The 27,808-nt window shown below is 40.3% G+C and overlaps 1 protein-coding gene and 1 non-coding gene across 5 annotated transcripts in view; one reads left to right on the forward strand and one right to left on the reverse strand.

Annotated features, from left to right (window-relative positions):
• The window catches only part of RBM6 (RNA binding motif protein 6), a 106,884-nt gene that overhangs the window by 5,167 nt on the left and 73,909 nt on the right, over positions 1-27,808 (forward strand). For 3 of the 4 annotated variants that reach the window (XM_089919338.1, XM_022573077.3, XM_022573076.2), the window contains 4 exons: positions 16,167-16,275; positions 20,370-21,648; positions 23,497-23,586; positions 24,868-24,937. In XM_089919338.1, coding sequence (XP_089775464.1) covers positions 16,232-16,275; positions 20,370-21,648; positions 23,497-23,586; positions 24,868-24,937 — 1,483 coding nt within the window. In that variant the 5' untranslated portion in view covers positions 16,167-16,231. Of the gene's footprint in view, positions 1-16,166; positions 16,276-20,369; positions 21,649-23,496; positions 23,587-24,867; positions 24,938-27,808 lie in introns of those variants that run through there. The other variant, XM_089919339.1, reaches the window with a different exon arrangement.
• TRNAE-UUC (transfer RNA glutamic acid (anticodon UUC)) lies at positions 10,319-10,390 on the reverse strand. Its single transcript has one exon. It is a non-coding gene; the product is annotated as a tRNA-Glu (tRNA).

Raw genomic sequence — 27,808 nt, forward strand, 5'->3', positions numbered from 1 at the left:
TTTATAGTAAGTTTTGAAATTGGGAAGTGAGAGTCCTCCAGCTATGTTCTTTTTCAAGGCTATTCAGAGACCTATGAAATTCTATACAAATTTTAGGATGGGCTTTGGAATCAGATGGTCTTGAGTTTGCATTTTGGCTTTTCCTCATATTAGTTATATTGTTTTGGGGCAAGTCTCTCAACCTATTTGAGCCTCAGTTTCATAGTCTGTAAAGTGGGGATTGTAACAGAACTTACCCCATGGAGGACCTGTGATGATTAAGTGAGAGAACCCATGTAAAATGCGCAACTGTGGCAGAGTCAGTACTCAGCTATGCCTGCCTTTATTACTCTTGTTTCAGAGAGTAGGAATAGACATACTCAGAAAGGTCCTTTCCAGCTTAATGTTATTGTCATTTTAAACACCTGACCATAGTAGCAGTAGTAATAATATTTAATACATTATTGCTTTAAAATTTTTCAAAACTTTTTTTTGGAGGCATAATTTACATATCATAAAATTCACTTATTGTAACAGTTCAGTTTGATGCAGTCATCACCACTATTCAGATTTAGAATATTTCCAACACCTCAAAACATTCCCTAGTTCCTGTTTGTTGTTAATCTCCACTTCCCACTCTTAACTGCAAGTCCTAGCATCCACTGATCTGCTTTCTGCCTCTGTAGTTTTATGTTTTCTAGAAATTTCATATAATTGGAATGTCTGGCTTCTTTCACTTGTAATCTTTTTTGAGATTTATCCATGTTACATTCCTTTTTACGAGTATATCACATTTGTTTATCCATCTACCTGTGGATTGACATTTGGATTCTTTTCAGTTTTTGGCTATCATGAATAATGTTGCTATCAATGCAGTTGCTTCTGATGCATGATCTCATTTACTCCTTACAGTAATCATATGAGGTAGGTACCATTATTATTCCCCTTGTGTAGGAGGAGAGCTTTGAGGCATATAGAAATTAAATATAACTTACCAAGGGTACATAGAAAGCTAAAGTTTTGGGCTTCCCTGGTGGCACAGTGGTTAAGAATCCTCCTGCCAATGCAAGGGACACGGGTTCGAGCCCTGGTCTGGGAAGATCCCACATGCTGTGGAGCACCTAAGCCCATGCACCACAACTACTGAGCCTGCGCTCTAGAGCCCTCAAGCCACAACTACTGAAGCTCGCGTGCCTAGAGCCTGCGCTCTGCAACAAGAGAAGCCACCGCAGTGAGAAACCTGCGCACTGCAACAAAGAGTAGCCCCCACACACCACAACTAGAGAAAGCCCGTGCGCAGCAATGAAGACCCAATGCAGCCAAAAATAAATTAAAAAAAAAAAAGAGAAAGAAAGCTAAAGTTTTGTCTTCCTTTTTTTTTTTTCTTTTCTCTTGGCCATGCTGCGTGGCATGCGGGATCTTAGTTCCCCAACCAGGGATGGAACCCATGCCCCGTGCAGTGGAAGCTTGGAGTCCTAACCACTGGACCACCAGGGAATTCCCAGAAGCTGGAGTTTTGATTCAAACCCAGGCAGTCTGACTCTAAAACATATTCACTAGGCCAATGGTCTTGAAACCCTTTTACTCTTGAACCACCTAAAAGGATTTAAAAAAATTTTAACCCCTAAAATTTCGAAAAAATTTTTTACCACCTTGTACATTTCTATGTTGGCATCTTAACACTTCTGTCATAAATGGCTGCAAAGGATGTATTTTCTGGTATAATATATATACTGCATATATGCTTTAAATATGTAGTTGACAAAACCTTGGAACTGCAGATTTAATTTATGGAAAATGTCTGCCATATAATTTAATTGGCAAATCAAACTTTAATGTCAATCATTTAGCCAAACCAGACTGCATCAATGGGAACATTCCAAATCCCAATGATTTTTGAAATAAACTCTTAAAAAGAGTAATAACATTTACTGAGCATTTATTTATGAGGCACTGTTCTAGTGAATTTACATTGTCATTTTATCCTGATAACTATGAAGTAGACATCTTTATCCTGATTTTTAGAGAGAAGTAAACTGAGGCATTAAGTTAAATAACTTGCTTAAGGATCTACGTTGTGCAGAGCCAAGATTTGCCTCCAAGCAATCTAACTGTGAACCCCAGCAGAGTATGTCCAGAGACTGCACTCTTGTCCCTTCACCACCACACTGTGCTTTCTTATAAAACTCACTTTTAAACTAGGAACCTGACTGTAATTTGCTGGTGTAAGGGACCAGGATATAATATTTAAAATCTGGGAAATTTCTATTCACAAGAAAAAGCAGCTCTAATGAAGTATTTAAATGTCTCCCTATAGTAGTAAAATCTCATTTGTACATGAGCTTGAGATTCCTATGGGATAGCTCAGTGGCCATTTCTGGCAGGCATTTGGACTTTATAGGGAAGTCTAAGCTGGGGATGGAGATGTGGAAATTATCATCATAGAGATGGTAGAGATAGTGGTTAAATTGGGAATGGGTAAGATTGCCCAGTGTCTTAGCTTGGGCTGCTCTAACAAAATACCCTAGACTGGGTGACTTAAACAATACAAATTTCTCATAGTTCTGGAGCCAGGGAAGTTTTGTTTTGTTTTGTTTTGTTTTTTTGGCTGCGTTGGGTCTTCATTGCTGCTCTGGGGCTCTTTCCCGTGTCCCCTGCATTGGTGGGTGGATTCTTAACCACTGTGCCACCAGGGAAGTGCCGGCGGGGAAGTTTAAGATTAAGGTGCCAGACAATATGGTTCCTGGTGAGATCCTCTTGATTTGCAGACAGCTGCCTTCCCGCTGTATGCTCACATGGCAGTGAGAGAGAGAGAGCATCTCTCTTTTGTCCCTTTTTAAATAAAATAAAATTATTTATTTATTTTTGGCTGTTTTGGGTCTTCGTTGCTGCGTGCAGGCTTTTCTCTAGTTGCAGCAAGTGGGAGCTACTCTTTGTTGCGGTGCATGGGCTTCTCATTGCGGTGGCTTCTCTTGTTGCGGAGCACGGGCCCTAGGTGTGTGGGCTTTAGTAGTTGTGGCTTGCGGGCTCTAGAGCGCAGGCTCAGGAGTTGTGGCGCACGGGCCTAGTTGCTCTGCGGCGTGTGGAATCGACCAGGGCTCGAACGCGTGTCCCCTGCGTTGGCAGGTGGATTCTTAACCACTGCACCACCAGAGAAGTCCTCTTTTGTCCCTTCTTATAAGAGCATCAACCCCATTCCTGAGGGCTCTACCCTCATGACCTAATTACCTCCTAAAGGCCCCATCTTCAAATACTGTCACATTGGAGATTAGGACTTCAACACATGAATTTTGAGGTAACACAAACATTCAGTTTAGTCTATAGCACCAAGAGACGGCATCAAGAACCATGCTGGGGAACAGAATAGAGGCTAGGGGATTAGCAGTATTTGGTGGACGTTCATTTATATATTGAACAAATATTTAAAGGTTTTGTATTGGGTGTGTGGGTGTGTGTTTTGCATGAGGGAGACTTGGGTATGTTTACAAACAAAAAGGAAGTAGTCAGCAGAGTGGTAATATAGGTCAAAAAATGAGTTAAGTGATGGAGCAAGGTAAGGGCACGTTCTTCAGACTACAGTCTTTAATGAATGGGTACACAAAAACATCCCAGAGAGACTGTGGGCATGTATATTTTTAAAGGAATCAATATGCAGAACTTGCCTTCCATAAATACTCTTCTTAAGAATGATCTGGGGACTTCTCTGGTGGTCCACTGGGTAAGACTCCATGCTCCCAATGTGGGGGGCCCAGATTCGATCCCTGCATACCTGCCGCAACTAAGGAGTCTGTGTGCCACAACTGAAAGATCCCACGTGCTGCAACTAAAGATCCTGCATGCCATAATGAAGATCCCGCATGCCGCAACTAAGACCTGGTGCAGCTTAAATAAATATTAAAACAAACAAAAAAAGAGTGAATCTTGCTCCTGGGTGTAAGAATGAAAACTCTTAGAAGAAAACATAGGGGGAAAGCTTTATGCGTTGGGTTTGGCAATGATCGTTTAGAGGATATGACACCAAGGGCACAGTCAACAAAAGGAAAAATAGACAAATTGGACTTCATCAAAATTAAAAACTTTTGTGGTCAGTGAATACTATGAACAGAGTAAAGAGGCAACTCACAAAATGGGAGAAAGTATTTTCAAATCACACGTCTGACAAGGGATTAATATCCAGAATGTATAGAAAACTTCTAAACTCAACAACAACAACAAAAAACCTGAATCAAAAAATAGGCAAAGGGGGCTTCCCTGGTGGCGCAGTGGTTGAGAGTCCACCTGCCGATGCAGGGGACGCGGGTTCGTGCCCTGGTCCGGGAGGATCCCGCATGCCGTGGAGCGGCTGGGCCCGTGAGCCATGGCTGCTGGGCCTGCACGTCCAGAGCCTGTGCTCCGCAGCGGTGAGAGGCCCGCGTACTGCAAAAAAAAAAAAAAAAGGGCAAAGGACTTGAATAGACATTTCTCCCAAAAAGGATATACAGATGGCCAATAAGCACATGAAAAGATTCTCAACATCATTATTGATTAGGGAAACGCAAATCAAAACCACAATGAGATACCACTTCATACCCATTAGGAAGGCTGTTATTAAAAAACAAAACAAAACAGAAAAACGATATAACAAGTGTCGGTGAGGATGTGGATAAATTGGAACTTGTATTATTCTGCTAGGGCTGCCATAGCAAAATACCGCAGACTAGGTGGCTTAAACAACAGAAAATTATTTTCTCACAGTTTGGAGGCTGAAGTCTAAGATCAAGGTGTCAGCAGTTTTGGGTTTTGATGAGGCCTCTCTCCTTGGCTTGCAGAAGGCCATCTTCTGTCCATGTCCTCACATGGCCTTTTCCCTGTGCATGCATTCCTGGTGTCTCTTCCACTGATGCCAGTCCTGTTGGATTGGGGCCCTGCCCTTATGGCCTCTTTCAACCTTAATTACTTCCTCAAAGGCCCTATTTCCAAATACAGTCACATTGGGAGTTAGGGCTTCAGCGTATGAATTGGAGGGGGCACAGTTCAGTCCATAACAAAACCATTGTACACTATTTGTGGGAATGTAAAATGGTGTAGCTGCTGTGGAAAACAGTATGGTGGTTCCTCAAAAAATTAAAAATAGAATTACCATATGATCCAGCAATTCTACTTCTGGGTATATATATCCAAAAGAACTGATCTCAAAGAGATATTTGTACACCCTTGTTCATTATTCACATTATCCAAATGATGGGAGTAACCAAGTGTCCATAAGTGGATGAATAGATAAAATGTACACACAATAGAATATTATTCAGCCTTAAAAAGGCATGAAATTCTGATAGATGTTGGAATATGTATGAACCTTGAAGACATTATGGTAAATGAAATAAGCCAGAAAGAACAAATATTGTATGATTCCACTAGTATTGAGGTACTTAGAGTAGTCAAAATCATAAAGACAAAGTGGAACAGTGGTTGCCAAGGACTAGGTTAAGAGGGGAGTGGGGAGTACTGTTTAGTGGGTACAGAGTTTCTGTTTTGCAAGATGAAAAAAGTTTTGTGGATGGATGGGGATGATATTTGCAAAACACTGTGGATGTACTTAATCCCTTGTAACTGTATACTTAAAGATGGTTAAAGTGGTAAACTTAAATTATTTTTAAAAAATGGCTCTTGTTGATTCTCCTTTTCCACTTCCTCTTTCTTACTAACCCTTCTCCCACTTTACCAAAAAGTCACCTTTGCATTTGCAATGTAACTGAAGTACACTGTGCCAGGGAGGATACCCTTTAGGACACCAAACAATGTTTATATCTCATCCCCCATTGAAGGATATTTGGGTTGTTTCCATTTTTTTTTAAAGCTATTATGAATAAAGCTGTTGTGAACATTTTTGTAGAGGTCTTTTATTTTCATTTATCTTAGGCAAATACTTTAGAAGTGGAATTGCTGGGCTTCCCTGGTGGCGCGGTGGTTGGGAGACCGCCTGCCGATGCAGGGAGCGCGGGTTCGTGCCCCGGTCCGGGAAGATCCCACATGCTGTGGAGTGGCTGGGCCCGTCAGCCATGGCCGCTGAGCCTGCGCGTGCGGAGCCTGTGCTCTGCAGCGGGAGAGACCACAACAGTGAGAGGCCCACATACCGCAAAAAAAAAAAGAAGTGGAATTGCTGGGTCATAGGGTAGTGTTTCTCAGGCCAGTTTCTAAAGTGATTGTACAATTTTGCATTCTTTGTGTGTGTGTGTGTGAACTTTTTTTTTTTTTAATTTATCTTATTTTATTTTTGGCTGCATTGGGTCTTCATTGCTGCACGCGGGGCTTTCTCTAGTTGCAGTGAGAGGGGGCTACTCTTCCTTGCCATGCCCGGGCGGCTTCTCTTGTTGCGGAGCACAGACTCTAGGTGCACAGACTTCAGTACTTGTGGCTCGCGGGTTCTAGAGCGCAGACTCAGTAGTTGTGGCACGCGGGCTCAGTAGTTGTGGCTCATGGGCTCTAGAGCACAGGCTCAGTAGTGGTGGCATATGGGCTTAGTTGCTCCGCAGCATGTGGGATCTTCCCGGGCCAGGGCTCGAACCAGTGTCCCCTGCATTGGCAGGCGGATTCTCAACCACTGCGCCACCAGTGAAGCCCTACAATTTTGCATTCTTTCGAGTAGTGTATGAGTTCTGATTGCTGGAAATCTTTGTGTATCTGATTTTGTGAATCTTTTTAACTTTAGCAATTCTAGTGAGTGTGTATTGGTATCTCATTGTGGTTTTAATCTTTTCCTTCTGACTAATAATAGGGAGCATTTGTCAGACATGTGTCACAAATATTTACTTGCTGTTCTGTAGTTTACCTATTCATTTTTTTAAGTGCCTTTTTTTTTTTTTTTTCGGTACACGGGCCTCTCACTGCTGTGGCCTCTCCCGCTGCGGAGAACAGGCTCCGGACGCGCAGGCTCAGCAACCATGGCCCACGGGCCCAGCTGCTCCGCCGCATGCGGGATCCTCCCTTACCGGGGCACGAACCCGCGTCCGCCGCATCGGCAGGCAGACTCTCAACCACTGCGCCACCAGGGAAGCCTAACAGTGTCTTTTGAAGAACAGATTTTGATTTTAATATTTTTCTTTATGGCTAATGCTTTCTAGGTCCTTGACAAAAGTCTTTGCTGATACCAAGCTCAAAAATATTTTTCCTGTGTTTTCTTTTATTTTTTTGCTATGCCTCTTGGCTTGTGGCATCTTAGTTCCCTGACCAGGGATTGAACCCGGGCCCCGCAGTGAAAGCGTGAAGCCTTAACCACTGGACCGCCAGAGAATTCCCTGTGTTTTCTTTTAGAAACATTATAGTTTTAGCTTCTGCATTTATGTAGATCCACTTTTAATGTGGTATGATAGTAGGCAAAGCAAATGCCATCAATGGGGATTTAGGATATGATTCTGGAGAGGAAGCCTGAAAAATTGCTATTACATTTGAGGAGGAATCTTTTTTTATTTATTTATTTTATTTTATTTATTTATTTTTGCCTGTGTTGGGTCTTCATTGCTGCTCGCGGGCTTTCTCTAGTTGCAGTGAGCGGGGGCTGCTCTTAACTGTGGTGCATGTGCTTCTCATTGTGGTGGTTTCTCTTGTTGCTGAACACAGCCTCCAGGGCACGTGGGCTTCAGTAGTTGTTGCTTGCGGGCTCTAGAGCGCAGGCTCAGGAGTTGTGGTGCACGGGCTTAGTTGCTCCGTGGCATGTGGGATCTTACCAGACCAGGCATCGAACCTGGGTCCCCTGCATTGGCAGGTGGATTCTTAACCACTGCGCCACCAGGGAAGTCCCGAGGACAAATCTTTTTAAGTGTAATTGAAATGAATACACTTAAATTTTTTTAATGGGAATTTGTAGGGGTTGGGGGAGCAATGGTGCTTCCAGCAGTCACTAATTCTAGGTCCAATAGTGCATATTAAAATTACTGCTGTTTAAAAACTCATAGTTGGATCATAGTTGGGTAGGTGCTCACACCAATCCTTGCCTGTTGGTGCCCCCTTGATCCTCTTAGCTGAGTGTCCTGTTTGACTCAAAGCATTTACTTTGGAAAAAATTAGAATGTTTAAAGCAGGAACAGGCTGCTATATACCACAGCTAAAACTAATGGAATAGTACCCCTGGTTCTGCTTTGTTGGCTTTTGGAACTGAAGTCATGAGTAAGAGGGGTGGCCCTGGGTATTGGTTTTATTTTGCTGGAGGTAAATTTCTTGGACATGTGCAGAATGGACCAAAGTGAAAGTATTTGCCGAGAATTTTTTTTTAAATTAATTTATTTAATTTATGTTTGTCTGTGTTGGGTCGTCATTGCTGCGCGCGGGCTTTCTCTAGTTGCAGCGAGCGGGGGCTACTCTTTGTTGCGACAGGCGGGTTTTTCATTGAGGTGGCTTGTCTTGTTGCGGAGCATGGGCTCTAGGCATGCGGGCTTCAGTAGTTGTGGCACGTGGGCTCAATAGTTGTGGCTCGCAGGCTCTGGAGTGTAGGCTCAGTAGTTGTGGCACACGGGCTTAGTTGCTCCGCGGCATGTGGGATCTTCCCGGAGCAGGGCTTGAACCTGTGTCCCCTGCATTGGCAGGAGGATTCTTAGCCACTGCGCCACCAGGGATGTCCCGCCAATAATGTTTTTATTAATCAAGAGTCAAAGGCAGAGGAGGCTCAGAAACAATCAGCTAACATCATCATTCTAACCTTAAAGGCTGCTGACCCTATACAGTGGGGAGGCTTTATTCCCATACCCACTGGTTGGTTTCCAGGAAACCAAAGTCTTTATGTTCTGGGGGAGTATAATTGTAAAGCTGAAAATTAAAGGAACTGATGAGAAGGGCATCACTAGGAGTGCAATCCGTAGTTTAATGTGATGCTTGCTATCTCTCAGGATTAAATGACTCCTGTTCAGCCAGTATTCACGTGAAATTACTTTTCAGTTCAGCATTCAGAACTCTCATTTGAGTATCATACAGAGTGAAGTAAGTCAAAGGAAAACAAAGATATTAACGCATATGTGTGAAACGTAGAAAAATGGTACAGGTGAACCTATTTGCAGGGCAGGAATAGAAACTCAGTTGTAGAGAACTGATGTGTGGACGTGGGGGGGAAGGGGAGGGTGGAATGAATTGGGAGATTAGGTTTGACGTAAATACACTACCATGTGTAAAATAGATAGCTAGTGGGAACCTGCTGTATAGCACAGGGAGCTCAGCTCAGTGCTCTGTGATGACCTAGATGGGTGGGATGAGGGGGTAGTAAGGTCCAAGAGGGAGGGGATATATGTATACATATAGCTGATTCACTTCACTGTACAGCAGAAACTAACACAACATTGTAAAGCAATTATACTACAATAAAAATTAACAAACAAACAAAAGCCTCTCATTTGACTATTTACTACTGCCACCAAGATCTACACCTGCAGCAGCTTCACCTGGACTTACATCTCAGCCTTACCACAGGGGCCCTCTTACTCATTGCTATGTTGCATCTGTTAGGGGTGGGATCTGGGCATTTGAGGTGGCAGGCCTTCCGTTCCCACTTGCATGTTCACCGCCAGGTACAGTTGTGTAATTAGTGTTATAGTGCCACTTATTTTCAGAGTTAGGTGGTATGGCAGGTGACTTGTTATACATTCCTTAGTGGATTCTGACTTTCTTGGCTCCTGTCTTGCTGTGTATATCAACCAATATCCCTGCTGGGTTCTGATGAGCTTCAGAATTTAAAGCCTTAATCTGGCATTCAGTTCATCCCGCAGTGCCAGTTCTGTTTACCAAAAGTAGCCCTGGATCCATGCCAGTAACTCAAGAGTTTTTGTTTGCTTTTTTTGTTTGTTTTTTTTTGCGGTATGCGGGCCTCTCACTGTTGTGGCCTCTCCCGTTGCGGAGCACAGGCTTCGGACGCGCAGGCTCAGCGGCCATGGCTCACGGGCCCAGACGCTCCGCGGCATGTGGGATCTTCCCGGACCGGGTCACGAACCCGTGTCCCCTGCATCGGCAGGCGGACTCTCAACCACTGCGCCACCAGGGAAGCCCAACTCAAGAGTTTTTACCCATTTAAAGTTTAAGGATAGTTTAACATCATTTCAGCCCCAAGACCTGTAATCATTTGCTTTGCTGGATTAAACTGTCTGAAGAATTCCAGCTATTCTGAGGAAAATTTTGGAGGGAACCACTAGATGTTTGTACATATCTTTGGCCCCATTCACACCAGTAGTATATGAGGCTTCTAATTTCTCCAGATTCTTGTCAACTTATCTTTTTGTTAGAGACACCCTAGTGGATATGAAGTGGTATCTTACTGTGGGTTTTTTTGTTTGTTTTTTTGTTTGTTTTGTTTTGTTTTGTTTTTTGGCTTATGGGATCTTAGTTCCCCGACCAGGGATTGAACCTGGGCCACGGCATTGAAAGTGCTGAGTCCTAACCACTGGACCACCAGGGAACCCCCTTATTATGGTTTTGATGTGCATTTCCCTTATGGGTAATGTTGAGCATTTTTCTTGTGCTTATTGGCCTTTTAAAAGTACCATCTTTGGAGAAATGTCTATTCATAGCCTTTGCCCATTTTAAAAATTGGGTTATTTTGCTACTGAGTTATAAAATAGTTCTTTATGTATTCTAGATATAGGTCCCTTATCAAATATGATTTACACAAGTTTTCTCCCATTCTGTGGGCTGTCTTCACTTTCTTGATGGTATCCTTTAAAGCACAAAATTTAAAATTTTGATGATATCCAATTGATCTATTTTATTTTTCCTTTTGTTGCTTGTGCTTTTGGTATTCATCTTATCCAAAAAGCCATTTCTTAATCTAAGGTCATGAAGATTTATGCCTGTTCTAAGAATTTTATAGTTTTACCTCTTAAAACATTTAGGTCTTTGATCCATTTGTATTAATTTTTATACATGACATGAAGTAGGGGTTCAACTTTATTCTTCTGCATGGGGACATCCACTTGTCCCAGTACCATTTGTTGAAAAGACTGTTCTTTCTTCATTGAATTGTCTTAGAACTCTTGTCTAATACACTTGATCCTAAATGTGAGGGTTTATTTCTGGACTCAATTCTGTTTTATTGATCTTTGTTTATCCTTATGTCAGTGCCACACTGTCTCGATAACTGTAGCTTTGTTTTCTTTTTTTTAAATTGAAGTATAGTTGATTTACGATATCGTGTTCATTTCAGGTATACAGCACAGTGATTCAGTTTTTCGTATACACACACACACACACACACACACACACACATTCCTTTTCAGATTCTTTTCCCTTATAGGTTATTAAAAAATACCGAGTATAGTTCCCTGTGCTATGCAGTAGGTCCTTGTTGGTCATCTATTTTATATATAGTATTGTGTATATGTTAATCCCAACCTCCCAATTTATCCCTCCCTGCATCCCCCCTTCCCCATTGGTAACAACAAGTTTGTTTTCTATGTCTGTGAGTCGCTTTCTGTTTTGTAAATAAGTTTATTTATATCATTTTTTAAAGACTCCACATAGTAGCGATATCATATGATATTTGTCTTTCTCTTTCTGACTTACCTCACTTAGAATGATAATCTAAATGTTGCTGCAAATGGCATTATTTCGTTCTTTTTTATAGCTGAGTAATATTCCATTGTATATGTATATACGACATCTTCTTTATCCATTCATGTGTCAATGGACATTTAGGTTGCTTGTAGTTAAGTTTTAGAGTCAGGAAATGTGAGTCCCCTAACTTTGTGGTATGTGTTCTTTTCTATTTTGCACAGATGATACCATATTACAAATAATATTTTGCACATATTTTTAAACTTAATATATAATAGTTTATCCTATATAAATTAACATAGCTATTTCATTTTTTGAGAGTTGCATAGTATTTCAGTAGTACAAATATATTCTGTTGATGTAATATAGATTTTATAATCTTTTGCTATTACAAACAGTGCTGCACTATGTACCTTTGTAAACATGTCACCTCACATTGTAAGTTTCTAGAGAATGAATTCCTAGAAGAGAAACTAGAAAGTCAGAAGTTATATGCATTTAAAATTTTGTGAATTCTAGTTTATGTAGAAGGAAAACTATGGAAAACTGTAGAATTTTTCCTTATGTTATTGATGTCTAACTTTATCCTGTTTTGGTTAGAGAGGATACTTTGTACGGTTATTTATCTTATAAAATCTATTGAGGCTTGTTTGTGGCCCAGCAAATGGTCCATCCTGAAGAATATCCCATGTGCACTTGACAAGATGTGATTCTACTGTTGTTGGGTGGAGTGTTCTGTGTCAATTAGATGTGTTTGGTTTATTGTGCTAAGTTCTCTGTTTTCTTACTTATATACTGTCTGGTTGATCAATTCATTATTCAAAGTGAGGTTTGAAGTTTCCAACTGTTATAGAACTGTCTACTTCTCCCTTCAGTTTCTTTCAGTTTTTGCTTCATATATTTTGAGGGTCTGTTATTAGGTGTATAATGTTTATGATTTATCTTCTTGTGTTTTTTTAACCTTTAAATTAATATATAATGTCCTTTGTCTTTTGTACCTTTTTTGATTTAAAGTCTGTTTTGTCTGATACTAGTATAGCCACCACAGATCTCATTTGGTTACTATTTGCGTGGAATATTTTTTTCTGTCTTTTCCCTTTCAACCTATTTGTGTCTTTGGATCTACAGCGAGTCTGTTGTAGACAGCGTATAGTTGGATTATGTTTTTTAATCTATTATGCCAATCTTGTCTTTTGAGAAGAAGATCTTAAACTGTTTACATTTAAAGTGATTACTAATAAGGAGGAACTTCTGCCATTTTGCTATTTGTAATCTATATTCCTTATAGCTTTTTTCCCCTTCATTTCTTCCATTATTACCTTATTTAGTGTGTAGTTGATTTTTTTATAGTGAAATGTCTTGATTGCCTTCTCATTTTCTTATGTGTATATTCTAAAGATATTTTCTTTGTGGTTACCATGGGAATTACATTTAACATCGTATAGTTATAACAATTTAATTTGAATTTATACCAACTTAAGTTCAATAGCATAGAAAAACTGCTTCTATACTGTTCCTTTCCTTCCCTCTGTCTTTTTTTAAATATATTATCCCATTGCTTCTATTTATTTATTTATGTATGTATGTATGTTTGGCTGCATTGGGTCTTTGTTGCTGCACGCGGGCTTTCTCTAGTTGCAGTGAGCGGGGGCTACTCCTCATTGCAGTGCACAGGCCTCTCACTGCGGTGGCCTCTCTTGCTGTGGAGCACGGTCTCCAGGCGCATGGGCTTCAAAGGTTGTGGCACACGGTCTCAGTAGTTGTGGCTCGCGGGCTCCAGAGTGCAGGGTCAGTAGCTGTGGTGCACGGGGTCAGTTGCTCCGCGGCATGTGGGATCTTCCCGGACCAGGGCTCGAACCCGTGTCCCCTGCGCAGGCAGGTGGATTCTTAACCACTGCACCACCAGTGAAGTCCCCCTTCCCTCTGTTGTTGATGTCACAGATAACATCTTTATAAATTGTGTCCCATTAACCTAGATTAATAATTTTTTTTAATAAATGTATTCATTTATTTATTTATTTTTGGCTGCGTTGGGTCTTCGTTGCTGCACGCGGGCTTTCTGTAGTTGCAGCGAGCGGGGGTACTCTTGGTTGTGGTGAGCAGGCTTCTTATTGTGGTGGCTTCTCTTGTTGCGCAGCACGGGCTCTAGGTGCGTGGGCTCAGTAGTTGTGGCGCACGGGCTTAGTTGCTCCGCGGCATGTGGGATCTTCCCGGACCAGGCTTGAACCTGTCACCCCTGCATTGGCAGGCAGATTCTTAACCACTGCGCCACCAGGGAAGTCCCCCTTCCCTCTGTTACTGTTGTCACAGATAACATCTTTATAAATTGTGTCCCATTAACATAGATTAATAATTGTTTTTTATGCGTTTGTCTTTTAAATCATGTAGAAAGTAAAAACTGGAGTTAAAAATTGAAGTTACAATAATACTAGCTTTTATAATTGCTCTTGCTTTTTTAATCTTTACTGAAGCTTTATTTCTTCATATGGCTTCAAGTTACTTTTGACTTTGTTTCATTTCTTGCAGGGCCCATCTACTGGTAACAAATTCCCTCAGCTTTTGCTTATCAGGAAATGTCTTAATTTCTTACTCTTTTTTTTTTTTCCACGCCAAGTGGCATGCGGGATCTTAGTTCCCTGACCAGGGATTGAACCCGTGCCCCCTGCAGTGGAAACACAGAGTCTTAACCACTGGACCGCCAGAGAAGTCCCTCTTTCTCATTTTTGAAGGAGAGTTTTGCTAGATACAGAATTCTTTTCCTATACCATTTTTGCAAAGGCTATATTCCTTAGGTGTGATCACTGACACCTGTTCTCTTAGCCTTTGTTCATCTAATGTGTTAACCAAGATTTCCTTGAATGCTAGGAGCTCAAACAGATAAAACAAAAATGGACAAAAAACACACCAACAAAAATAAGACAAAGAAAAACCCACCTCTCTTTGTTTTTGCAGATTGGTTCTGTGCTGGAGCCATTCCTTCAACACTTAGCTAGGCTTGCTCTGAACCTAGAGATCAGCCTGAGGTGAAAGCTTAGAGTCTTCTCAGGTTTTGTCTGATCATGTGTGTGGGTATGCTTGTGGTGTTCTAAATCTTCTCATATACATGGTGCCTGGGAATGTCCTAACTCCCCAAAGTGTTTTCACCCCAACCTCTCCATATCTGTGAGTCTGTAGTCTGCTTTGCAGCTTTTATTAGCAGTGCCTGCCGCTTTTCCCCCCAGAGTTCTGAGTTAGGTAAAACAGAGGCAAGTACCTTGCATCAGTCCTTCAGATAGCCCCCATACAGATTAGAACAGATGTACACAATAATTTACAAATCAGGTTTCCCTTGGGTTTAGGGAGGGAACTGAAAACTGGGCTGCCTTCAAGACAAGAACCACTGCCATGCTGGGGTGGGGGTGGGGCAAGGATCCGTAAAAACACCAAAAAACTTTCCTATTATTTTGAGGATGACTTTTTCATTTTTTATTCTTTTTAAAAAATATTTATTTATTTGGCTGCGCCTGGTCTTAGTTGCGGCTCGTGGGATCTTTATTATGGCACGTGGGATCTTTGTTGCGGCATTCGGCATCTAGTGCCGCTGACCAGGGATCGAACCCATGCCCCCTGCGTTGGGAGCGCCGGATCTTAACCACTGGACCACCAGGGAAGTCCCGAGGATGACTTTTTCTTGATTGAGTGTTCAGTTGGTTGTTGTAAAGCTTTGACTGTTTTCTAAAGCTACAACAAAGTTGGTTCAGACTGCTTGTTTTTTGATGTTTCTGTTGAGGAATGAGGCTTTGGAATTTCATAGTCTGCTGTTTTGCTGACATGTGGGTTGTGTTTTCACTCTCTTGATAGTGTACTTGGATTCACAAAAGTTTTCAATTTTGATGAAGTCTACTTTATTTTTTCTTTTGTTGTCATAGTAAGAAACCATTGCCAAATCCAAGGTCATAAAAGTTTGCCTCTTTTTGGGAATTCCCTGGTGGTCCAGTGGTTAGGACTTGGCTCTTTCACTGCCTGGGCCCAGGTTCAGTCGGGGAACTAGGCTCCCACAGGCCTCATGGTATGGCCAAAAAAAAAAAAAGTTTGCCACCTTTTTAGTAGCTGGAGCACAGGTCCTTTGATGACTTCTCAGCCTTAGGTTACATGCCCATCTTCAAAGCAATCACTGTGGTGAGGTAATAGACTATTCTTTTCTTGCTTTTTTTTTTTTTTAATTTTTATTTATTTTTTGGCTGCTCTTCTTGGCATGTGGGATCTTAGTTCCCCCACCAGGGATTGAACTTGTGCCCCTGCATTGGAAGCTTGGAGTCTTAACCACTGGGCAGCCAGGGAAGTCCTGGTAATAGACTATTCTGATTGGCCAGGCTGAATAGAGTAGGATTAGCCGCACAGACTGAGAGTGGTGTTTATGCTAAGGTGCTATTTCCGAAAAGGAAGATAGAATGGGTGCCAGAAAAATTAGTAAATACATTATGAAGCATTCTTAGTACATTGAGAAGTTGATGGTGCCCTAGAGTGCACATTTTAAATTTAAAATGTATTTTTCTTGCTATAAATTAACATGTAAATGTTTAAAAGTGACTTCCAAAAGTATACCTGCTGATGTTGTCCCTGATAAGCCAAACAGGAGGAAATTGTTTTATTCTTTACTTCATGTTCCAATGTACTCATTTTTTGTGGTTTGTTTTGTACAGGTACTGTGATAACCAGAGTTTGGTAGCAAGGATCTACTTATTGGACCCTCTTGACATAGAAAGAGATGTGGGGGGATTCTCGATCTGCTAACAGAACAGGACCTTTTCGGTAAGTCTTTAAATTTGAATATTGAAATGTCAGTATTTTAATGATACAGTATAATATTTTTGGCCTACCATAAAGAGGGATATTTTCTAGAAATAGCTCTGATTTTTTAAAAATAGAAACTATTTAAAATTTTTCTAGTCATTTCTAAAGTGATTGTGAGACTAAATACCCAGTGTGTCAAGTGTTTTGTGTTTTATCATTTTTAAAAGCATTAACAAAATCCCCCAATTTCTAAAAATATTTTTTGTCTCTTTTAGCAAAGTAATACATATTTGATTAATAAGGAAAGCTAGTAAAAAATGTACATAAATGTATGTAAATGTTTCATTAAATTCAGTAATTTATGTCTAGAATCCAGAGCTCTGTCTTTCCTGTGACACATTGTGTTTCAGCTACCAAAAATAGTTCTGAGAAAGAAAAATTACTCGATGCAATTTTCTAAGCTACATTTCAATTTTAAGGATTACTAGGTACAAAGATAAGTGGAGAAGATGGTACCGTTCAGTTGTAAATGGATTATATTTTAGAATTGTGGGAAGTTAATTTTTTATAGCCAGTATAATAAACACTGATGATGGTATTTCAAAACTTTTGCATTGTGTTTACAATTGGAATATGATTGTTATGGCTTTACTTGGTATATGGCAAAGAAATCTGACCTTTAAAGCTATACATTAAAAAATATTTATGCTCCAGGGAGTTCCCTGGTGGTCCAGTGGTTAGGACTCCATACTCTCACTGCCAAGGGCCTGGGTTCAGTCCCTGGTGGGGGACCTAAAATCCCACAAGCCACGTGGTGTGGCCCAAAAAAAAAATTTATGTTCTGATTGAAACTTCTGTTACTAGTAAATTTTCTTTTTGATTGGCAGTCTGCAGGATCTTCTTGTGCAAATTCAACAGATGTTTTATTATTTTGAAGCTTGGGGTTCCAATGAAAAATTTAGGGAGAGAACTAAGTTTTAAAAAAATCCGTATAGGGCTTCCCTTGTGGCGCAGTGGTTGAGAGTTCGCCTGCCGATGCAGGGGACGCAGGTTCGTGCCCCGGTCTGGGAAGATCCCACATGCCGCGGAGCGGCTGGGCCCGTGAGCTATGGCCGCTGAGCCTGCGCGTCCGGAGCCTGTGCTCCGCAACGGGAGAGGCCATAGCAGTGAGAGGCCCGCGTACTGCAAAAAAAAAAAAATTAAAAAATACAAAATCCGTATAATATTTAGTAAAACTAGTTTCATGAATAAAGGGGTCTTTACTTTCTGCTTAGCAGTCTTTAAATTAAAGCAGTGGTGGTGATGCTGGTTATGTTTTTCCTTTCACAGTATTAAGGTCTGGATCAGTGGTCAACAACAACAAGCTGTACAGCCTGCAGCTTGTTTTTGTTTTATTGGAACATAGCCCTGATCATTCATTTACAAATTGTCTCTGGTTGCTTTCATGCTGCAATGGCAGAGTTGAATAGTTCTGACAGAAACTGCAAAGCCTAATGTAATTACTGTCTGACTCTTTATGGAAAAAGTTTGCAGATCCCTAGTCTAGATTAGTGAGTTTGTACTTTAACATTTAAAAATCTCTCCTTTTTACTTATATTTATGGATAATTATTTGTAAGTAAGGCTGTTTCCTGTAAGCCTTCAGGAATTAGGTAACTTTAGCTCTATTGCATCACTTAAAAATTTTTTTCAGAACATTTTCTCTTTGAATTTATTATTTAAAATTGTATTTCTCCACCTTAATTTTAGTTTAAATATAAGTCATTACATGCTATTTTTTAAGATGTTTGACCAGAAAGAGACATAGTTTATATAGCATAACTTTTGGGGGGACTAATTTGGGTGAAAAAGGTATCTTGCAGGAAAATAATTTTGTATTTATTTTAACAACTCATCTTCTTAAAATTTTTTAAAATTTGGTTGAAAATGATTTTCATAGCCACTGCTATTTTATACTAATAGAAGTGTTTCTTGAATAGTCTACATAAAATACAGTTCTAAGAACCCTAGTACAGTGGTTACTCTAGATCTCTTTGATCTTCTCCACTTAAGAGGGTAAGGTAATCCTTAGGGTAGTATTCAAAGACACTGTTGGATGTGTTCTGGTCAGAGAACATGTAGCTTTAGATACCTCAGCACTAGCCTGTGAGTGTCTGCTGAGGCTTAAGTCTTCCTGCAAGCTAACTACTGGGATTTTTTTTCATTAATTTTTAAATTTTTTGTCTGTGTTGGGTCTTTGTTGCTGCGCACAGGCTTTCTCTAGTTGTGGCGAGTGGGGGCTACTCTTTGTTGCGGTGCACGGGCTTCTCATTGCAGTGGCGTCTCTTGTTGCAGAGCACGGGCTTTAGGCACGTGAGCTTCAGTAGTTGCAGCGCATGGGCTTCAGTAGTTGCGGCACGTGGGCTCAATTTTTGTGGCACGCAGGCTCAATAGTTATGGCACACGGGCTTAGTTGCTCCATGGCATGTGGGACCTTCCTGGAAGAGGGCTCGAACCCGTGTCCCCTGCATTGGCAGGCGGATTCTTAACCACTGCGCCACCAGTGAAGTCCCTAACTATTGGGATTTGAATGATTTTAAATATGGGTGACACCAGAATTAGTGGTAATGTCTTAATTTTAGTGTTATATTGTATTACTTATGAAGAACATTTAAAGTTGCTTCTCTTATGATGAACCCCATAGATATAACTAATGTTAATAGGAGCTACTGGAAGTTACCATGTTCTGAAAATCCATTAAATATGCATCATTCAACTGTTTAGGTTACTATTGTTAAATTCCTATTACTTTTTGGAAAGAGTTTGGCATTGTAACTGTTTCGCTTGCACTGAGTAACCCAGAAGCAGTTGTCTGTTGAATCTTTCTATAGCAGTGTAGTCTGAGTTCAGAAGGGTCATGTAATAGAACCTGTATATTCTGGAAGGAGAGAACTGAGTTGGACTTGATCTCTTAATACTTTTGTTTTACTGCTAAAAACCATTCAGATCATTTCATGTTTTCCTTTTTCATGCCCTTCTCTCCCCTCCCCTTCAAGCTCAGTATCCTAGGTACCTAATTGCCTATTTAAATTCCCTAATCTTTTACCAAAGTCAAAACGTATAAAATGGTCTGGAGCTTAAGACAAAGGGAGGAAGTTAGGTAGTATGAAAGATTGGGCCAATTCTCATTTATCTCTTGAGTTCTGTAAACTGAGAATGTGAATTTAATACTATGCTTATTTTAAAATATATTGTATTACCATGAAAAATTAGATGAGGCATTAGAATCTAGAAAATCAGCTTCTTTTTTTGGGACCTGGTGATAATGCTTGAAGGCCTAATGCTCTCTCTAGGTCCCTTTCAGTATTAAGCTCCTGGATGCTGTCGCTTGGTTTAGTCGACTTAACACATGCTTTGTGGCATGATTCATGCTGCCTTCTGAGATACCCTTGAGTAGTTACAATAATAGGACCCAGGTGAGAGCAGTTCTAGGCAGAGCCACTGTAGAACTAGGATTTAGATGCAGCCAGGGCTGATGCTCAGCTCATGAACACTGGTATACTCCTAGTGATTTACAGCCAATGTTTCTTCATTTTGGGCCTGCATCCATTCTGACTGGGTGGTGTCCATACTGTGGCTGTAATCAAATATTTTGGAATGTTACTCCTGTATGCACCAATGAGAAAGACACCTCCTGAAACCTCCTGTATAAAATTTACAGTGCATTGATTTTTCTAATGTATAGGAATCATCATGCTGATCTTGGAATTCTAAGTTCCCTGGCTATAGGAAATGGAAATTTTTGTAGAGTGTCACCATTGCTAGCTTATCTGGTGTTGCGGATTTTCCCTGTTGCAGGACTGGGTGAAAGCTTTTTCTGCAGCAGTCATGTTGAAAACCTTGTGTTGACTTTCCTCGTGTTCTGAAATGGGAATATAAAAGTTTACTACGCCACTTCGTCTTAAAATAGCAAAACATTGCTGTTTTCTGCAGATCTAGGACCTTGTTACAGAACTCTGCCAAAAAAAAAAAAAATGTTTACAGAAGAATGTGCTGTGATTAGAGAAGAATATGCTGGTGTGTAGATTTCAAACTCTCTGGACAATATGAATAACACTGTCTTTGTTTCTACAGTGGGAGCCAAGAAGAAAGGTTTGCTCCCGGGTGGAACAGGGATTATCCTCCTCCTCCCCTTAAGAGTCATGCTCAAGAGAGACACTCTGGCAACTTTCCTGGCAGAGATTCACTTCCCTTTGATTTCCAGGGGCATTCGGGGCCTCCCTTTGCAAATGTAGAGGAGCATTCTTTCAGCTATGGAGCTAGAGACGGACAGCATGGTGACTATCGAGGAGGGGAGGGACCTGGACATGATTTCAGGGGGGGAGATTTTTCATCTTCTGATTTCCAGAGCAGAGATTCATCACAGTTGGACTTCAGAAGTAGGGACATACATTCTGGGGATTTTCGCGATAGAGAAGGACCACCTATGGACTATAGGGGTGGGGATGGTACTTCTATGGATTATAGAGGTAGGGAGACATCTCACATGAACTACAGAGACAGGGATGCTCATACTGTTGACTTTAGAGGTAGGGATGCTCCTCCACCTGACTTCAGGGGCCGGGGCACTTATGATTTAGATTTTAGAGGCCGGGATGGATCCCATGCAGATTTTAGGGGAAGGGATATATCAGATTTGGATTTCAGGGCCAGAGATCAGTCCCGTTCTGATTTTAGGAATAGAGATGTATCTGATTTGGACTTCAGGGACAAAGACGGAACACAGATGGACTTTAGAGGCCGAGGTTCAGGTACTAGTGATCTAGACTTTAGGGACAGGGATACACCACATTCAGATTTCAGAGGTAGACACCGGTCCAGGACTGATCAGGATTTTAGGGGCAGAGAGGTGGGACCTTGTATGGAATTTAAAGATAGGGAGATGCCCTCTGTGGATCCAAATATTTTGGATTACATTCAGCCCTCTACACAAGATAGAGAACATTCTGGTATGAATGTGAACAAGAGAGAAGAATCTGCACATGACCATACAACAGAAAGGCCTGCTTTTGGCATTCAGAAGGGAGAATTTGAGCATTCAGAAACAAGAGAAGGAGAAACACAAGGTGTAGCTTTTGAACATGAGTCTCCACCAGACTTTCAGACCAGCCAAAGTCCACTTCAAGACCAGGACAAGTCACAGCTTTCTGGAGGTGAACAACAGAGTTCGGATGCTGGTATGTTTAAAGAAGAAGGTGGTCTGGACTTCCTTGGCCGGCAAGACACTGATTACAGAAGCATGGAGTACCGTGATGTGGATCACAGGCTTCCAGGAAGCCAGATATTTGGCTATGGCCAGAGCAAGTCTTTTCCAGAGGGCAAAACTTCCCAAGATGCCCAACGGGACCTTCAGGTATGTTAATGGAGTGGATTGCTTTTTTGAATTTTGCTTTTTCATAAGGCTTTTCTGAAGGGTGAAGTGTAGAGTCCAGGACCATTAGTCCTAGGTCTTAACTTTGTACATCCATTAAAAAGCAAGATTTGTATTCAGTGTACATCTCTAGAGAAAGGGCCCTCAGTTCAGATCATATTTTTGATGTGTGTCTCTTCATTATTTTGCTTGATGGTACTGATCGAAATGCTTTGGGATAATTTAGTTTGAAAGTATTTGTCTTTGGGAGTTGGTTCTCTCAACTCTTACACAGTCAGGCCTGTGGCTGTTTAGGGCTCATTTTCTTATTTAAACTCATTTAGAGAATACCTAGGATATAGAGATAGAGAATACCTAGTTATGAGGAGGTGATATTAATGTTGCAAGTATTCTATTGAAGCTAACTTAATTGACGTAAATGTTGGATTTCTGTATGTATAATGTATAATCTAATGTATATATAATCTAAGCGAGGAGAATTATGTTTGCAGTTGGACATTGAAAATATTATCTTTTAAAATAGGTATTACCCATCTCTATTGAAGTTTCTGTTATTTTGGACAGTAATTCTAAGACATGCTAACCAAATAATGGATTTTGAGAATGTTAGAGGTGGATGGCCATATAATTTATTGTTCAAGTCAGGACACTTTCAAGAGTAAAAGAGGGGGCTTCCCTGCTGGCGCAGTGGTTGAGAGTCCGCCTGGTGATGCAGGGGACACGGGTTCGTGCCCCGGTCCGGGAAGATCCCACATGCCGCGGAGCGGCTGGGCCCGTGAGCCGTGGCCGCTGAGCCTGCGCGTCCGGAGCCTGTGCTCCGCAACGGGAGAGGCCCATGTACTGCAAAAAAAAAGAGTAAAAGAGGACACTATTTGAAATTGTGCCAGGAGAGTAGGCATAAATGGGAGGTGTGGTCACATAGTTATAGGAGACTTTTTTTTCCCAAAAGTTAAACCCTTTTTATAACTGTTGAAATGAAAGAGAATCAGTTAGAGCTGAGACTTTTTGTGTGTGTGTGTGTGGTACGCGGGCCTCTCACTGTTATGGCCTCTCCCGTTGCGGAGCACAGGCTCCGGATGCGCAGGCTAAGCGGCCACGGCTCACGGGCCCAGCCGCTCTGTGGCATGTGGGATCTTCCCGGACCGGGGCACGAACCCGCGTCCCCTGCATCGGCAGGCAGACTCTCAACCACTGCGCCACCAGGGAAGCCCTGAGAGCTGAGACTTTTGTGAATATGGAAAATGCAGATTTCTCTGAATTGTACTGTTAAGTTATATTGTCAGATGACACCTTTTGACTGTTCTGGAATTTGTTTATAGATGACATCTTTGATAAGTGACATCTGGTTTTATTTATTTATTTGCTATTTTCTCATTCAGAAAAAGAAAATTTTAGTTTTGAGAATCTAGGTGATTTTTTTTCCTGTTTATAAAAGTCATATTCATTGTTGTTTCTCTTAATTTTCTGCTTTACTATTTTAAAATTCCCTCAATGACCATGGATCTTAGCACACTTGTATTCTAATGATTTGAAATCAAATTTTTGGGGAATTCCCTAGCAGTCCAGTGGTTAGGACTCAGCGCTTTCACTGCTGGGGCCCGGCCTCAATCCCTGGTCGGGGAACTAAGATCCCACAAAAAAAAAAAAAAAAAAAAGAAAGAAAGAAATCAAATTTTGGAACTCAGAAAAATAGACAATTATAATTTTTCATATCTTCATATGATGTAAGTCATTTTGATTTTTGATCCTGAGTACCTGTATTTCATGTTGTTTCATTTTGCGCATTAACATGTATTTGTTTCTAAAATAATTTTTTATTCTGGATTCAAGGATCAAGACTATAGGACTGGCCCAAGTGAGGAGAAACCAAGCAAGCTTATTCGATTAAATGGGGTTCCTGAAAATGCATCAAAAGAAGAGGTAAGGCTTATTTTCTTTTTTCCTTTTCCTTTCTTTTCATCAATTAAAATTGTTTTTTTAATTTTTTATTTTGAAAAATTGTAGATTCCCAGGAAAGCATAAAGAAATATTCAGGGAAATCTTGATTATCCTTCACCCAGCTTTCTCCTGCCCGTCCCTCAGTGTCAACATCTTGTATTACTGTAGTACAGTAGCTAAACCAGGAAATTGGCTTTGGTATAATCCATAGAGCTCATTCATTTTTCACCAGTTACACATGTACTCAACTGAGGTGAGGTTTGTTAAAAAAAAAAAAAAATTATGACAAATGATTGCTGTCCTTAGGCCTGATGATCGTCCTTTAGGGGATGATCCAAGATGCAGTTACATAAAGATACATAAAGATGCAGTTTATTGACAGTAGTAAAAACTGGGATCTGCCTAACTCCTCAGTGGTAAAGACTTGGTGACTAAACTATGGATGACCTTAAGGAAGAGTTTGGTCAGAATATACAACACAGAGCAGACCGTGCCTTACTCTGTATTAGGCAGTGTGTGATGTTTACAAGCATTAGTTCATTTAATTATCACAACATCCTATGAAACACATACTCTTTATTCATTCATTCCAAATATTAAGCACTATTGTATTCCAGGCAGTGTTCTAGGCACTGAGTGATATAGCAGTGAGCATTATGAAGTCACTGCTTCCATGGATAATAAAAAATAAGCCAAAAAAAAAAATCAAGCAGTGATAAATGCCCTGAAAGAAACTAAAGTAAGGGTTTAGAGCATCATTGGGGTATAGGCTATTTTAGATTGGGTAGTTAGGGAAGACATCACTGAGGAAGTGACATTTGAGCCCAGGCCTGAATGCAAGTGAGAGAACAGTCCATTTGAAAATGGGGAGAAGAACTGACCAGGCTGAGGGAGTTCAGGTGCCATGGCCCTGGACTGGAAAGAGCTCAGTGCATCATCTTATGTTTAAAAGATGAGAATCCAGATGCTGAAAGGTTACACAGCACATGAGCAGGAGAGGCTTGGAATACAGGCAGTCTGATTTCAGAGCTTGAGTTCTTGAGGTTATGCTCTTCTGCTTTTTTTATGTACTTGAGAATTTTTAAATAATTATGTTCTGCTTATTCAGCAGTTTTTGAATGCCTGGAGTGTGTATGGCTCAATTTTGCCTTTGTAAAGTAATCATAGCTTTAAATTATGTAGAATAAAAGCCACTAGGGGAAATAGAATATTCAGTATTTGATTATGATGTGTATCATTACTGTACATACCATATTCTTGCAGATTCTTAATGCCTTTCGGACTCCTGATGGCATGCCTGTAAAGGACTTGCAGTTGAAGGAGTATAACACAGGTGAGTTTCACGACTTGCATGCAGCCTTGGGTTAGGAAGAGTCTTTGTCAGATCTCTGCATCTTGTGCTACTCAAAATTTTTTTAAGAAACCATAGTTAAGATTTTCGGAAGTCTCCTGTTGATGCCTTCAAATAGCAGCCAGCTTTAGTGTTAGCTGTGGTTCTTTGTGGATGTTCTTCCACACATGGGCAATAAGGATGCATGTTCCAGTTCTTCTGAGTGCCTGTGAGATATAAAGTGAGTGTTGTAGCATTTGTCCCCAAATATATTTTATATAATTGAATCATTAAACTTACTGCTTATGTTCTTCATGGTGGTGGAATGTTTACGTTTGAGCCTGGTAAGATTTTAATTATCTTACTATATGTAAACTTTTACATTTCATTTCTTCAGCGTGGAATTTTCAACTTTCCAGAGAAATTGTACAAATTAGTGGTTTCTTGAAATTTTAGTCTTATTCTGCGAACAGACTCCTGCAACAGCTGTTTTGTTGAAACCCATGAATAGATCCAGAAGAGCTTTCTTTTTGACCTCTGTTCTGTGGTCTGAACTGCTGATTAGATTTTCAGAATATCCTCCTAGTATTTTAGAGTACCAAGTTTGGTCAGTTTCTTCAACTCTTATTACAGAAAAAGTAATCAAAAGTGAAATGCTATGCACTCAAGGTATTGGACCAATATTTTTAGGACTACACATATGAAATGGTTTAAAAATAAAGGTAATATTTAAGTGATCTATTTTGCAGAATTTTAAATTGAAGAAGTAGAGCATTAGTCTTTTCACAAAACTTAGAATTTCAGTAATTCATGTTAAAGAACTCTTCAAGTAAGAGTAAGCCATATTTTTGAGTAGATAGTTTACTTTTAAACAGTTTACCATGGAATAAAATTTTTGCATTAACTAGATAGCTTCTTTCAATTGGTTCTACAGAGGAAAACTATCCACAATTTCAAGCACAAATAAATTTTTGTGCTTGAAATAATCTGGTGTTTGAGTTAAGTACAGAATTTTTTTCCCTGTAATTTGACAACAAACTCAGAAGCATTATTTCTCAGAAAGCTATTGTTTCTTTGTTTTAAATATGTCAACTCTAAATTTTTGGAAACATGACTAAGAGTAGTTAAGTTGTTCTTGCACACCACTTTTTTGGCAGGGAGGGGCATGTGTCTCATACAGACTTTCTTTATTTACTATTAACTTTGGGAATTAAAAATAGAATTTATAGGCTGCCGTTGCTTTTTGACTCATAGGGCAATAATTTCAGCTTTTATGTTGTTTCATGAACTGTGCTTTCGTTAAGTATTGGTATTTTTAGGAAAAAGACATGTCTTGATGTTTAAATAGCAGCAATTGCAATTCTTCCATTTCTGTAGTAGTTATTGACTTTCTATGTGTATTGTCAGATTTATTAGCAGAGTAAAACCTACATTAACTTACATGGTTCACAGAGGGAGTTCTTAAATTTCCTGGCTGTGGTAGCTATTAAAATTGTAGCTGGCACACCAGAGATATTGATACACATGTGAAATCATTCAAGACAGGACAGTGGTTTAAAAAAAAAAAATCAGCTTTCAGGAAATGCACTTTTCTTGGCATTTTAATATATGAAGTGATAGTGTAATAAAAATATATATATGCACATACATATATGTGTATATATATATACCTTTTAAAATGAATGGATTGGATTACCAGTCCCATGTTATCCATATTACATCACTGTGTGACAAGTAGAATGAACTTTTTAAATTATCAGTCAGATCATGTTATTCCCCTGCCTAACACCCTTTAACACCTTTCCATCTCAGTTGGAAGAAATTCCCAACTTCTTGTTTTGACTTACACAGTCCTGCATGAGTTTGCCCTTGGCTGTTTGTCTGACCTCATCCCATACTGCTCTCCACCTTTCTTATTATACTCTAGCCACACTGAGCCTTTCTCTAGTCCTTGGCGAATAAAGACTTCTTTCTCTGTCAAGGCCTTTGCACTGCTCTTCCCACTGATCCTCACTTGTCTTTTGGGGTTTAGTTCTTGACTTCAGTTTCAACTCTCAGAGGCCTTGCCTCAACATCCAATCTAAAATCACTCCTCAGTCATTTTTTATTGTATCTTGGTTTGTCATCATAGGATTTATCACTTTGATATTTTTCTCAGTGGGTTTGTGTGTCTTATTCCTCTCACTAGAGAGTTAGCTCCATGATAGCAGGAGCCTCGTCTGTCTTGTTCCCTCCTGTTTACCCAGTTCTTGACACTCTGCCAGGCCCTGATGGGTTCCCAGCATGCCTGGAGTGAATAATGTGGTGTATGTGGAGTAATGTATATGGAGAGCAGCTGTGGTCTCCTTTCAGGTGAGGTGCATTAAAGGGTAGTTTAGGTTTCACAGCCGTGCACTCTTATATATCTGCTGAAGAACATACCTTGAAACAATCAGATGTTCTGAGAACTTTAACATTTACTTGTTCAAAGGTTTTGTGTGAATTTTGTTAGAAATGGTGTCTTTTATAAATGGCAGTCAATTTTTTAGGCTAGGATAACCTGCAGAGACCATGTAGGATGGATGTTGATCATAAGAGGGGGATTGTGGGGTAGAGTTCATCCTTTTAGTTGATGTATTGGGGAGCTAGTCTGTAACAGAGAAAACATTAATGCCTCTTCACTGACTCAAGTAATACCAGTTTAATTTTTGTCTCATTTAGAGCTGTGTAAGTACAGGGCCACAACTTCTATCCAAAGTCTGTGGGATCAGATGAATTTATGAATTTTTTTGAATATAGAAAGGTAATGTGGTACATAGCTCATACATGAATTATTTCTCCCAGTGGGATGTGTATCAGACGTAATACTTCTGCAGCAAAATGAATATTCTTACT

This window comes from Delphinapterus leucas, chromosome 10 (genome assembly GCF_059928025.1).
Source record: "Delphinapterus leucas isolate spDelLeu-1000000601 "Yukka" chromosome 10, BTC_Dleu_Yukka2, whole genome shotgun sequence".
NCBI classification, from domain to species: domain Eukaryota; kingdom Metazoa; phylum Chordata; class Mammalia; order Artiodactyla; family Monodontidae; genus Delphinapterus; species Delphinapterus leucas.